The following is a 12,257-nucleotide window of genomic DNA, read 5'->3' on the forward strand; positions in this document are numbered from 1 at the left end:
CACCGGTGTGGGACACGGGTAATGTGGAGCCGTTGCCAATGGTGACAGAGGAGTAGGAAGAGGCAGGAAGGAGATGGCGAAGCATACCGGGGTCGGAGGCCATGTGGGAGGTGGCTCCGGAGTCCATGACCCACTCACCGACGTTGGAGGCCGATGCAGCGTTGTTCAAGGCGGCCATCAGCGCGGCGCAGTCCCACTGAGGAGCCGGGTTGTAGCCAGGGACCGGGGGGCGTTGGTGCCGAAGGCCTGGCCGTGAAGGGGAGCCAGGGAGGTGAAGGCCTGGGCGGGTGGCAGCACCGGGGGACGCGGGCCTAGCAGGCCGGCGCCACCGGTCGGTCGTGGCGTTGGAGCGCCCTGGGGCTGCAGCGGCTGGCCCGTGTATGGGTTGAAGCAGATCCACGGGCCTACCGCAGGCTGACCGCCTGCACCGACGCGGGAGCCGCCGGAGTTGCTGCCGCCGGAGCCGCCGCCTTGCCGCTTCTTGCGCCAGTTCCCGCCGTTGCGGTTGCCGCCACCATGGTTGCCGTCGCCGCGGTTGGAGTTGGCGCTCCCAAGGCCGGAGCCCTAGGAAGAGTGGCCGCCGTACAGGGCGGTTTGGTTGGCCACGGCGGAGGTGTTGGCGAGCTGAGTCTCGCGGAGAACCAGCAGAGAGCGCGTCTGCCCGAACGTCGGAAGCAGGTTCTGCATGGTCACGATCGTGGTGATGTCGGCGAACCGCGGGTTGAGCCCGCGAAGGCAGTTGAGGACGAGGGTTTGGTCCGTCACTGGAGTGCCGACGTCGGCAAGGGCGTCGGAGAGGGCCTTCAGGTGGTGGCAGTATGCGGTGACCGAGAGATCGCCTTGGACGAGGCCGCGGAACTCGGCCTCGAGGTAGACCGCGCGCGTCATCCGGTTGTCTAGAAAAAGGTTGGAGATGAGATTCCAAGCCTCATGCGCCGTCTGATCTTCCGCCATGATCAGATCAAGAATCTCGTCGGAGATAGAGCCGTGCAGCCAGGATCGGACGACGTAGTCCTCGCGGGTCCAGTACGGCGTGCGGTCCGCCGCGGGCGTGACGGTGGTGGTGTGGGACAGCAGGTCGTACTTGCCGAGGAGGACGTGGATGAGCATCCGCCACTTGGCGAAGTTGGAGGTGTTGAGATCCAACATGACGGGCACGTGGGTGCGCACACTGGTGACTTGCACAGCCGGCGAGGCGGAGGCGGGCATGGTGGAGTTGATGAGGGCGCCGGCGGTGGTGGAGTGGGAGGCGGGTAGGGAGGGAGAGGTGAGGGAGGAGGTGGTGGAGGCGCCGGTGCCAGACATGGCGAGGGGACGACGATCGGGAGGGGGCTGGCGGCGGCGTGGTAGGGTTTAGGAGGAGGGGATCGATCTATCTGATACCAAGTAAACGAGAATGTTTAGGCAATGCGCCACACCTGGGGCGGCCCTCGTGTTACGTATATATAGGAGTACAAGGGAGTTGCATGCCTTGGAGGCCAAGACAGATCACAACCATATCATACAAAATCAGGTAGGTTGAGATATTCCTATACATAAGCGATACACGGAGATATACTCTAACATGGACTCGTATATATGAGTTACAGGCGCATGAGAGTGCGCAGTTAGTACAAGGAGATCGTGCGTCGGAGGAGGGATCGTGCGCTAGAGCACGTCCCGTGAGAGCTACGTGGGTTGACCATGCAGTTGCTTCTGACACCCCGCCGCAGCTGAAGCATCCGGAGGGCGGATGCACAAGCTGGAACGAAACTCCTGGAACGCCGGTGTTGGCAGACCCTTCGTCATGACGTCCGCAAACTGCTGTCTCGTGGGGACATGAAGGGCACGCAGCTCGCCGAGAGCAACCTTCTCGCGTACAAAATGTATGTCGAGCTCGATGTGTTTGGTGCGACGGTGATGAACTGGGTTAGCCGCCATGTAGACCGAGGAGATGTTGTCGCAGTAGACCACGGTTGCTTTGTGTAGCGGGGCGTGGAGTTCACCGAGAAGTTGACGAAGCCAGCAGCATTCTGCGACGGCATTGGCGACGGCGCGGTACTCTACCTCTGCGCTGGACCGTGAGACGGTGGGCTGGCGTTTCGACGACCAAGAGACGAGGGAGTCGCCGAGGAAGATGGCGTAGCCCGACGTCGAGCGCCGCGTGTCCGGGCACCCGGCCCAGTCGGCGTCGGAGTAGGCGACCAGGTCGAGGGCAGACGTGCGGCTGATGTGCAACCCATGCGTGGAGGAGCCGCGGACGTAGCAAAGTATGCGCTTGACCAGGGCCAGGTGCTGGGTGCGCGGGTCGTGAATGGAGAGGCACGCCTGTTGTACCGCGTACGCCAGGTCGGGCCTGGTCATGGTCAGGTACTACAGCGTCCCCACGATGCTGCGGTAGTCGGAGGGGTCGTCCACCGGCGGTCCGGCATCGCCAGAGAGCTTGCTGTGCGTGTCCACGGGCGTGCTAACGGGCTTGCATGCCGTCATGTTGGCGCGGTCGAGCAGCTCGGCGGCATACTTGCTCTAGGAGAGGAAGAAGCCCGTGTGGTCGCGGGTGACCTGGATGCCGAGGAAGAACTTGAGCGGGCCGAGATCTTTCATGGAGAACTCGGCGAAGAGCTGGCGTTGTAGATGGTGCAGTAGTGTGGACGTCGAGGCCGTGAGAACAATGTCGTCCACATACAGAAGAAGGTATGCCACCTGATCACCGTGATGTAGCACGAACAGTGAGGGATCCGCCCGTGCTGCCACGAACCCGATCGTCCGGAGGAACGCGGCGAATCGGTCGAACCAGGCGCGGGGCGCCTGCCGCAGTCCGTAGAGCAACCGGTCGAGCAAGCAGACATGATCAGGCCGGCTCGCGTCAACGAAGCCAGCAGGTTGCTGGCAGTAGACACGTTCGGTGAGGTAGCCCTGAAGGAATGCGTTGTTCACATCCATTTGATGGACGGGCCAATCCCCGGCGGCAGCGAGAGCGAGCACGACGCGGATGGTGGCGGACTTGACCACCAGCGAGAAGGTCTCATCAAAGTCGATGCCGGGGCGCTGCGAGAAGCCGCGCACCACCCAGCGTGCTTTGTACCTTTCTAGTGATCCGTCGGCCTTGAACTTGTGGCGGAAGAGCCATTTGCCGGAGACAATGTTGGTGCCCGGCGGCCGGGGCACAAGAGACCACGTCTGGTTTGCTATCAACGCCCTGTACTCCTCCTGCATAGCATTAAGCCAGTGTGGATCCCGCATCGCAGCATGCACACTCTTAGGTAGTGGTGAGATGATCTGTGTTGGTGGTGGTGGTAGCTAGGTTTGCATCGGCGTATTTGGGGTTAGGGTGGAATTTGCCGAGTTTGCCTCGAGTAACCATGGGATGTGTGGGGACGAGGCTGCGGGTGGAGCGACTGGCCGGAGCTGCAAGTGGATCAGCGGGAGGTGGGCTCGGGGTGAGGGTGAGGGTGTGGGGACGTGGGGCGTGGGTGGCTGAGGTGGAGGGGTAGATGGGCTAGGGTTTTGAGGGGCATCTGTAGGAGCGATGGCAGGGCGTGCGGCGTCGAGGGTGGACGCGACATTGTGGGGAAGCGGCCGTGTGGAACGGGGCTGGCGCGGGATGTAGGCAGGGAATGGGTGCGGTAACGGATGGTCGTCGTCAACGGCAGAGGATGGGGGCGTGCACGGCACACCGTCGTCGGAGAAGGGAAAGTGTGTTTCATCGAACACCACGTGCCGGGAGACGATGACACGACCGGTGCTGCGGTTGAGGCAGCGGTAGCCTTTGTGTTCCGGAGAGTAACCGAGGAAAACACAGGGATGAGAGCGTGGCGCGAGTTTGTGAGCGCTGGTGGCGGTAAGGTTTGGGTAGCAAAGACAACCGAACACCCGAACGGCAGAGTACGCGGGAAGCACGCTGTAGAGCAGGTAGAAGGGCGTGTAGTTATGGCGTGCACGGCAGGGGCGTCGGTTGAGGAGAAAGGTTGTTGTGTTGAGAGCCTCGACCCAGAAGGTGTATGGCATAGAGGCATGGACAAGGAGGGAGCGAGTGATGTCGTTGAGTGTGCGTAGGATACGTTCCGTTCGTCCGTTCTGGGGCGAGGTGTATGGGCAAGACAGGCGGAGCTGAATGCCCTCGGACGAGAAGAAGGCGCGAGATGCGTTGTTGTCAAACTCACGTCCATTCTCTGTTTGCATAGTTAGGATGTTAAGATGGAAATGACAGTGGACAAATGTATGAAAGCGTTTGATGGTGAGCAGAACGTCAGATTTGTGTCGTAGGGGAAAGGTCCAGGCGAAGTGGCTGTAATCATCGAGAAGCACAAGATAATACTGATAGCCTGACATACTGATTACAGGAGAAGTCCATACATCGCAATGCACTAGCTGAAAAGGAAAGTACGACACATGATCGGAGCTGCTAAACGGGAAACGAACGTGTTTTCCTAATTGACAAGCTTTACAGGAAGACGACGGAGCGCCATGAGCTGTGATGGCCGAGGAGCGAAGCAAATGGGCGAGGGAGTCGTGCCCCGGATGACCAAGCCGCTGGTGCCATACGTCAGTGGTGACCGCGGCGAGCGCCTGGTGTTGGGTGGGCTGGGACACGGGGTAGAGCTCGTCGCCAGAGTCGTTACAGCGGAGGATCACCTGCCTCGTCCTTCGATCCTTGACAGAACAACCAAAATCGTCAAACTCGACGTTAACAGGATTTTCATGGGCAAGTTTCTTGACAGAGATAAGGTTTTTGATTAGGTAAGGGGAAACAAGAACGTCATTGAGAGCTAGGGGAGCTGTGGTGGTGGGAAGTGTGGCTTGGCCGGTGTGCGTGACTGCAAGCGATGTTCCATCACCAACTAAAATGCCAGAGGAGGTGTAAGGGCGAGAGGAGGAGAGCATACCAGAGGAGGAGGCCATGTGCGTGGACGCGCCCGAGTCCAGGTACCATTCAGCAGGTGGCGCGGGCTGCTGCTGCTGCTGGATGTGCAGGTTGTTGAGGGCATGCGCCAGAGCGGACTGATCCCACGCCGGGCCCGAGCGGTGCGCTGTACGGTGGGTGGACGGGGACGGCGCCAAGTGGCCACTGGAGCGGAGGAGCGCCAGCAGCGCCGGGGTAGGGCGCGCCGTAGTGTGTAGCAGCACCGGCGAACGGCGCGGGCGCGCCTGGCCGCGGCCCAAGGACACCAGTGCCCGGTGCATGAGGGCGCCACGGCATCGGCCAGGCGTGCACCATGCCGGTCCAGGGCGTGGTGCTGGCCGGTGCAGGCGGCGGGGGCCGCGGATGGAGGACGCCCCGCCGTGCTACGAGCCACCGGAGTTGTCCACCGCCTTGCCTTTGCCGCGGTTGCGGCCGCCACCCCCGCCGGAGCCGTTGCGGTGGGTGTTGTTGCCGCTGGTGGGGCTCGGTGGAGGAGGAGCGCGAGCAGCGTGGAGCGCCGTCTCATGGGTGAAGTCGGGGGTCAGGCGGCTCTCTTCAAGGAGCAGAAAGGCGCGGCAGCGGAGGAAGGTAGGGAATGGCGTCTGCATCGTGAGGATGGGGATGGTGTACCGGAGACGAGGATGGAGGCCGCGGAACATGTTGAGCACTTGGTCATGGTCCTGCACGATTTCGCCGAGGTCAGCGAGCCGGTCGGCGCACTCCTTGAGGCGCCCGAAGTAGTCGATGACGGAGGCGCCTCCCTGCTCGATGCGGCGAAACTCCATGGCGAGAAGGACGACCTGGTGCTCGGCGTTCTCCATGAACAGCGAGAGCACCGCGCCCCATATCTCCGCGATCGTGGCGCCGCGCTGATGAACGAGGCGGAAGATCTCCGGGCTCACACGCGTGTACAGCCAGGAGAGGATGTGGGCGTCGTCCTGTACCCAGGCGGCGTCGCCGGGACGAGCCGCACTGGTGATGTGGTCGGTGATCGTGTACTTCTGGAACATGACCTCGAACAGAGTTCGCCACTGGGAGAAGTTGGGGGGGGGGGGTTGAGGGTGAGCGTGATGGGCACATGCTGGTTGATGTAGATGCTGGCAAGGGGGGAAAAGGTCGATGTCGTCGAGGAAGAGGCGGCGGGATCAGCCAACTCGAGAAGTGAATCGGAACCACTTCTGGACGAGGGAGGTAGCCCATCTCAGTTTGTTCGTGACATAGTTCGCGATGTGTGCTCAAAGAGGAAGACAGTCAAGGTTTCGAGTCTTGTGAGGAGGAAAAGGGTGAAAAAATGTAAGACGGCTGTTCTGGATGAAGAGGAGGAAGCTTCAGAAAGTGAAGATGATGAGGAAGAAGACCAAGAAACTGGTGATGAAGAAGATTCCGATGATGAAGAAGAGGAGGAAATTGGTGAGATGCCTTCACCTGAAAGACGCATTCAAGGGGTTGAACCAGGGGAAGAGGCTGAGCTAGCAAGGGTGACCGAAGAAGCGAGGGAGGCTTTGCAAGTCAAAACGAGCAGCTGGACCACTTCCAGATGAGGCAGATCACCCATCTCAGTTTATTCGTGACATAGCTCGCGATGTGCGCTCAAAGAGGAAGATGGTCAAGGTTTCAAGTCTTGTGAGGAGGAATAGGGTGAAGAAAGGTAAGTTGGTTGTTCTGGATGAAGAGGGGGAAGCTTCGGAAAGTGAAGATGATCAGGAAGAAGACAAAGAAAGTGGTGATGAAGAAGATTTTGATGATGAAGAGGAGGAAGAAATAGGTGGGGTGCCTTCACATGAAAGAAGCACTCAAGCGGTTGAACCAGGACAAGAGGCTGAGCTGGTAAGGGTGGCCTAAGAAGCGAGTGAGACTCGGAAGTCAAAACGACCATCTGGGAAGAAGAAGGACAAAGATAGTATCTACTATTAGCAATGGTCAGTTCTTCTTCTTAACTTATTTGCTAAATTACAATGCTTCAGATAGCAATTTGATTGATTTAAACCCGATTCTAGCTTTACTTCTATTTTAGTAATGGCATATGGTAGTGTAGAACTGTAGATGATTTGTTGAACATGCCAAATATGTGGATATGTGCCTCTGCCACTGTTCTATATTACTAATTTCACATGTACATAACTATTTAAAGGTGGCCTTGTTTTTCAGCAAACTAACGTACTGAAATCTGATGTAACCACAACAGTTGTCACTACTTATCAAATAAATGTTTAATTAGCATGTTCTGGAAAATCTTCTTATGCATCCTTGGACTTGTGGATTTTATTGCAGTGTAGATGACATGCTGCAATGTTAATCATGGGTGACTTGCCGAGGGTGTCAAGAATCAAGAAAGGTGACAAGACAAGTGACTTTGGCTTGCTGTTTATCTCGTGATATTGTAATCATCTTTTGTGATATTTGTATGAACTGTTATGGACTGCTGAAGTGATGTTAGCCTGGACTATCATGAACTTCTAATTTTATTGACTCCATGAAGTATTGTTTGTTGTAGAGATGATGATTTATATTTTGTAGAATTCATATGCTATTTGATGTTTATCTAGTATCTTTTCTTTCCCTGAATATTCTGTTTTCCTGCATTGAAATTTCAGTGAAATTTCATTGAAATTTCACACATTTTTCAGCCAGTTTTCAGTCAATTTTCGGTAGGTTTTCAGGCGAAATTCAAATCATAATTTCGGTCATTTGGCCGAATTGAAAACCGAAATCACTGAATTTCAGTGAAATTCAGTGATTTCGGCAGGGGCTGAAATTTTTTGCCCACTGAAATTCAAATCCATGGCCAGGAGGAGGGGGGCACCGCGAGCGAGCGCGGACGACGTGAGCAGAGGCTGCTGCGGGCGCGCCGGTGTCTTCGGAGAGGAGCCATGGCCAGGGAAGGTGGGACGGGGAGGAGGTGGGGGAGGTGGTGGCGGCGGAGAGGGGGACGCCATGGGTGCGGGCTCGGAGTCGGGGCAGCGGAAGCTTGAGGTTACAGACAGGGGATGGAACCGGCGTCTGATACCATGTGAGCGAGAGAGGGAAGAATGAGCTAGGCACCTTGCGGTCCTGCTGCTGTATTGGACTCGTATATATGAGTTACAGGCGCATGAGAGTGTGCAGTTAGTACAAGGCGATCGTGCGCCGGAGGAGGGATCGTGCGCTAGAGCACGTCCCAAAAGAGCTACGTGGGTTGACCATGCAGTTGCTTCTGACAGGGATAGCCGATGACGACGGGATTGGGAGGGATGGCTGCGCCAGACTGCTTCTCGAAGACAACTGATCCTGCCTCTTGAGCTCCCACTCGCTGGATCGGAGCATCGATTGGCTCTTATTCAGTGCGTACGGGCAGGTCTGCGAGAAGGGTGCAGCGAGCTCAAGCACGGAAGGAAAGGCGGCATAGAATAGATCATACGGGTGGCCGTGGACCGTGGAGTGGTCGCCTGACGGCTCGCGAACGAAAGTGGCGGCCGTGATGACGGGATCCCTCGCCCATGTGTCATCCGGCCGCCGCAGCTCATCCATGGCTGGATGTGTGTGTTGCGATGCACGTTTGTGTGCCATCTAGGATCGGTGAGGCTCATGTCATACAAGTCATCGTGGTCGTCGTCGAGCATGAACTCTGACAACGCAGAGTCACTCCCGTCCAGCTGGCTAGCGCAATCCCGGGCACGCCGGTGCGGCAGCGTCCGTGGGAACTTCTCGGTGGCGTCCTGCCGCGCGCATGCCCGCCGCCTGCATGGCCATGGCCAGCCGGACGGAAACAGAATCGTCCCCGTACGTGTCTGCAGCTCGGCGCGCGGTTGTGTGTGCCCACATGATGCCTCATCTTGGAATCTCGAATTCTCAATTACTACTTCAACCCCACTTAGCAGTACCAAACTTACGTTTTGTTTTTATGCGATCTGATTCAGTTTGTCCATTATTTGGATTCATTCAGAGCAAACTTGGATCTGCTAGCTGACCACGTGTTGATGTAAAGAGAAGACGAACGTTTGCTTTTTGAATTGTATTATCTATTTACATCACATGCCTTGCAGATTAAATGACGATTTGTGTGTTCTCCTTATGGGTTTCCATCTGAATTTTTTTGACAATTACATGCCATGCAGATTAAATGAAGATTACACGACATCACCTTATTTTTTGTAGGAACGAAATACCATCTCAGTATCAGAATTTTGTGGTACGTTTTGTGTTTTTTCCTGACAAACGGTGGATTTTATTAACTCAAAATGGAACATCAACAACATCCGTAACACTATGAGCACACACCCGTCCTCTACATAGTTAGGATGCACACACCCAGCACCAACTCACACACGCGCGCTAAAACACGATGGCAACTAGCAAAGTCATATAAGACCAAAGCTATGTGTAGGGCAAGAAAATAAAAACCCTAAAGTGATCAGACCTGTGATCGGCAAACTACACTAATGACTATATCCACACCAACCATCTTATGACTCCCCATGGACCACTAGGTTCGTCAACAACAACGTCTTCAAGAAAGGAACAACAGTCAAGAGCCGCCATCACTGGATCAAACCACAAAGCTAGGATCTAGGATTTCACCCTGAAGAATCAATCTGAGCATATCCGAACAATGCCTTCAACAAGGTAACGATGTAAGAAAAGCATCGCCAGTGCAAGGTATAACCACTCGGGTCTAACCTAGGCTTTCGCCCGGAGCTCGAGACTGGGTACTCGAGTAACACCACCATCGAAGTCTCTCATGTGTTGTCGCCACCACTTTTCCACAATCCCAACAGTTACATGTGATGCGAGCACCGCCACTGCACAACGACCATCCCTCTACGTCAAGTCTTCGCATGTAATTTGCGTCTCACCGCCGAAGTCAACCACCAGATCAAGGGAGATGACTCCCCCCCCCCACCCCCAAGACCTTTCGATGACCATCGCTATCGTGGAGCCTTTCCATCTTCAGAAAGGCACCGCCGTCTTGTCTTCCTGAGCAGGACACAACCCCTAACGAAACTTGAAGGAACATCTAAAGACAGAGCCCTCCCACCGGTAAGGGCCGGGATTCACGCTGTCATGGCCCTAAGCAATGGCGACAAGCCAATGGATGAGCTACAAGGCGAGCATGGCCGGTTGGCGGACGAGCTTTTGGCTGCCATAATCAAATGCATTGATGCTTACTTCGACGGGTGGAAGCCAAAGACAGCAGGCTGGTACAACTGGTTCCCCAGGAATGTCACAGGACCTTGGGTATGCAAGAGGTAAGATGGCAATACTTGTTTACAGAATAATCTGTTCACTGAGATTATCGGATGACAACATATGTCATTTTGTGTATTAATCAGGGAATCGAGCGGGATATTCGCTTTGCACTTCGCAAGGCAATGGATGGGGACTAAAATGCAACGCGAATTGTCTTCGGTGAGTAAGGAATTGGAGAGGTGATAATAATAAAGGTGTAGGGGGGTTAACACATGTTTACTCGGTATTTCTGCAGATCGGTGGCGACATTGACAATACAAGGATGATCCTGCTGTTTGAAGTGCTTGGTATGAAGGACAACCCCATCCAGCTGCTGAAGCCTTTCGATCGGTGCCAAAAGGAGTAGAGTTTCAGTACTTTTCATGAACATCGGCTAGTTTTTTTGTACTGAATTTATTCAACACCTGTATGGATGTTGACCTCACCACCTTAGTTACTAGTGTTTTTGACGGCATTCAAGCACTCAGACTTGACCCTCGTGTGAACTAAAAGAGGCTGGCGAGTGAACTTGATGTGCTATCTTTTCTATCTAAACTAAATTAAGCCGTCATGTCTGAAGCATATTCCATTTGTAGGGTCATGTCTGATATATTAATAGAAAGACAAGGTATTCGGGCAATGCCTTCTTGAACTGGTTCAAACCGACGATTCAGAATGACAGCATTGTACAACTGAATGACATACTATTCATCACAAGATTTGAAGTGGTCATCGTCAATTGTCTGGAACACGCATCCGAGATCAGCAAGCTTGTCGAGCGTCGATCTGTATCGATAAGAATGCACGGTTGTCGTCATTTGCCCAGTGATTTTAGAAGTATCAATAAGAATGCACACAACTACTATTGTTTTGTCAGCTAGGCAGTGACTGATAAAATTAGCACAGTATAACATGCCGGACTAAACTCACCTTGCTTCTGATTCTGGTATACCAAGACGTTCCACCACCAGGTTCACACTAACTCCATGCTCGAGTGCGCTGATAAATAGCCATTGCAAAAAAATAAAAAAATCAGAACACTGAAAATGTCTGTTTCTTATGTGATTTAACACGCGCCGTTTTGTGATGATTTCATACCTGATCCCTGGCTGCTCCAGAAATCCCATGATCATATCAGTGAGATCTTCGTCCTCGGCCTTCACACTCAGACAAGCTGGCATGGATCACAAAAAAGAATGGTGAGCAACCTGCTACTCTGGACTCTGCACACACTACACGATTTGATCTGATTTTAATCAACCTCTGGGACACGGCGTGCAGTGCTAGCCAGCGGTGCGGATGGGGCAAATGGGACGAGAGCAAGAGAGTGCACGACGCGTTTAGCATGGTCGCTTTGCATCATCAGATGAACATAGATGCAGTCCAGGAAATGATGAGTGATATCGTTGAAATTTGTTACCACACTGAAGCGGGGTTAATAATCACGAACACATGGTTTCAATATGATAGCACTACCATAACAACATACAAGCCATGCTAACCTCAATGAATAGGCTGCAACTACGGGCACGCCGAGCTCGGCACGCAAGCGACCGGTTAATTTGACGTACACGCCATCACTTTGGTTTGACAAAAAGGCACGAACAATGACATCCACAAACTTAATCAGTCTGCATGTTTTTGGATCCATAGAGAATTAACCCACAATCACGCTCGCTGTTTTGGTTACCTGATGCTCGCTGAACACATGACATCTATGCCGTTCTCGAACCTGAAAAGAGGCAGATATGTTGGTCAGGCTAACAAAGTGCCAGACATGGGTGAACTGGGTGGGGGCGGGGGAGGGGGACGAGCTGTTCTTGCTGTCCACACTCACCAGACGCGCGCCTTGACGTGACCCGTCCCATCGGCCAGGGTGAAGAAGACGGAGTTATCAGACACTTGCTTATTCACCATTCTTCCTAGCAGTCCTGACCTGCAATTAGCGAAAGAGTCAAACATATGTCTGGTTACCTTTGGTGATATAGGATTCAATACTCACCGTAGTCACCTCCACGCCCGTTGCAGTGAGATAGTTCGACACGTCAATGACCCCTGTGCCCATGTCTTTTATCTGCTTCGCGGTGCATGGAATCAAGGTGTCCGGCGGTGCGTCCTTAGCGGAGAAGTGGCATCAAAACACAAGAGCTTAATGTACGTCGGCTGGAGC

At 54.4% G+C, this 12,257-nt stretch overlaps 1 protein-coding gene and 1 long non-coding RNA gene across 2 annotated transcripts; both read right to left on the reverse strand.

Moving 5' to 3' along the window:
* Window positions 1–10,704: 10,704 nt before the first annotated feature.
* On the reverse strand, window positions 10,705–11,260 carry LOC123098860 (uncharacterized). The gene is made up of 3 exons (XR_006447997.1): window positions 11,186–11,260; window positions 11,018–11,086; window positions 10,705–10,873 (listed from the first exon to the last, which is right to left on the reverse strand). It is a non-coding gene; the product is annotated as an uncharacterized lncRNA (long non-coding RNA).
* A 79-nt stretch (window positions 11,261–11,339) lies between these two features.
* On the reverse strand, window positions 11,340–12,009 carry LOC123081703 (replication protein A 32 kDa subunit B-like). Its single transcript, XM_044504250.1, has 4 exons — window positions 11,925–12,009; window positions 11,778–11,819; window positions 11,590–11,667; window positions 11,340–11,511 (listed from the first exon to the last, which is right to left on the reverse strand). Exons 1-4 carry the CDS (start codon window positions 12,002–12,004, stop codon window positions 11,340–11,342), a joined length of 372 nt encoding a protein of 123 aa, XP_044360185.1. The 5' UTR covers window positions 12,005–12,009.
* Window positions 12,010–12,257: the final 248 nt, after the last annotated feature.

This window comes from Triticum aestivum, chromosome 1B (genome assembly GCF_018294505.1).
Source record: "Triticum aestivum cultivar Chinese Spring chromosome 1B, IWGSC CS RefSeq v2.1, whole genome shotgun sequence".
NCBI lineage: Eukaryota > Viridiplantae > Streptophyta > Magnoliopsida > Poales > Poaceae > Triticum > Triticum aestivum.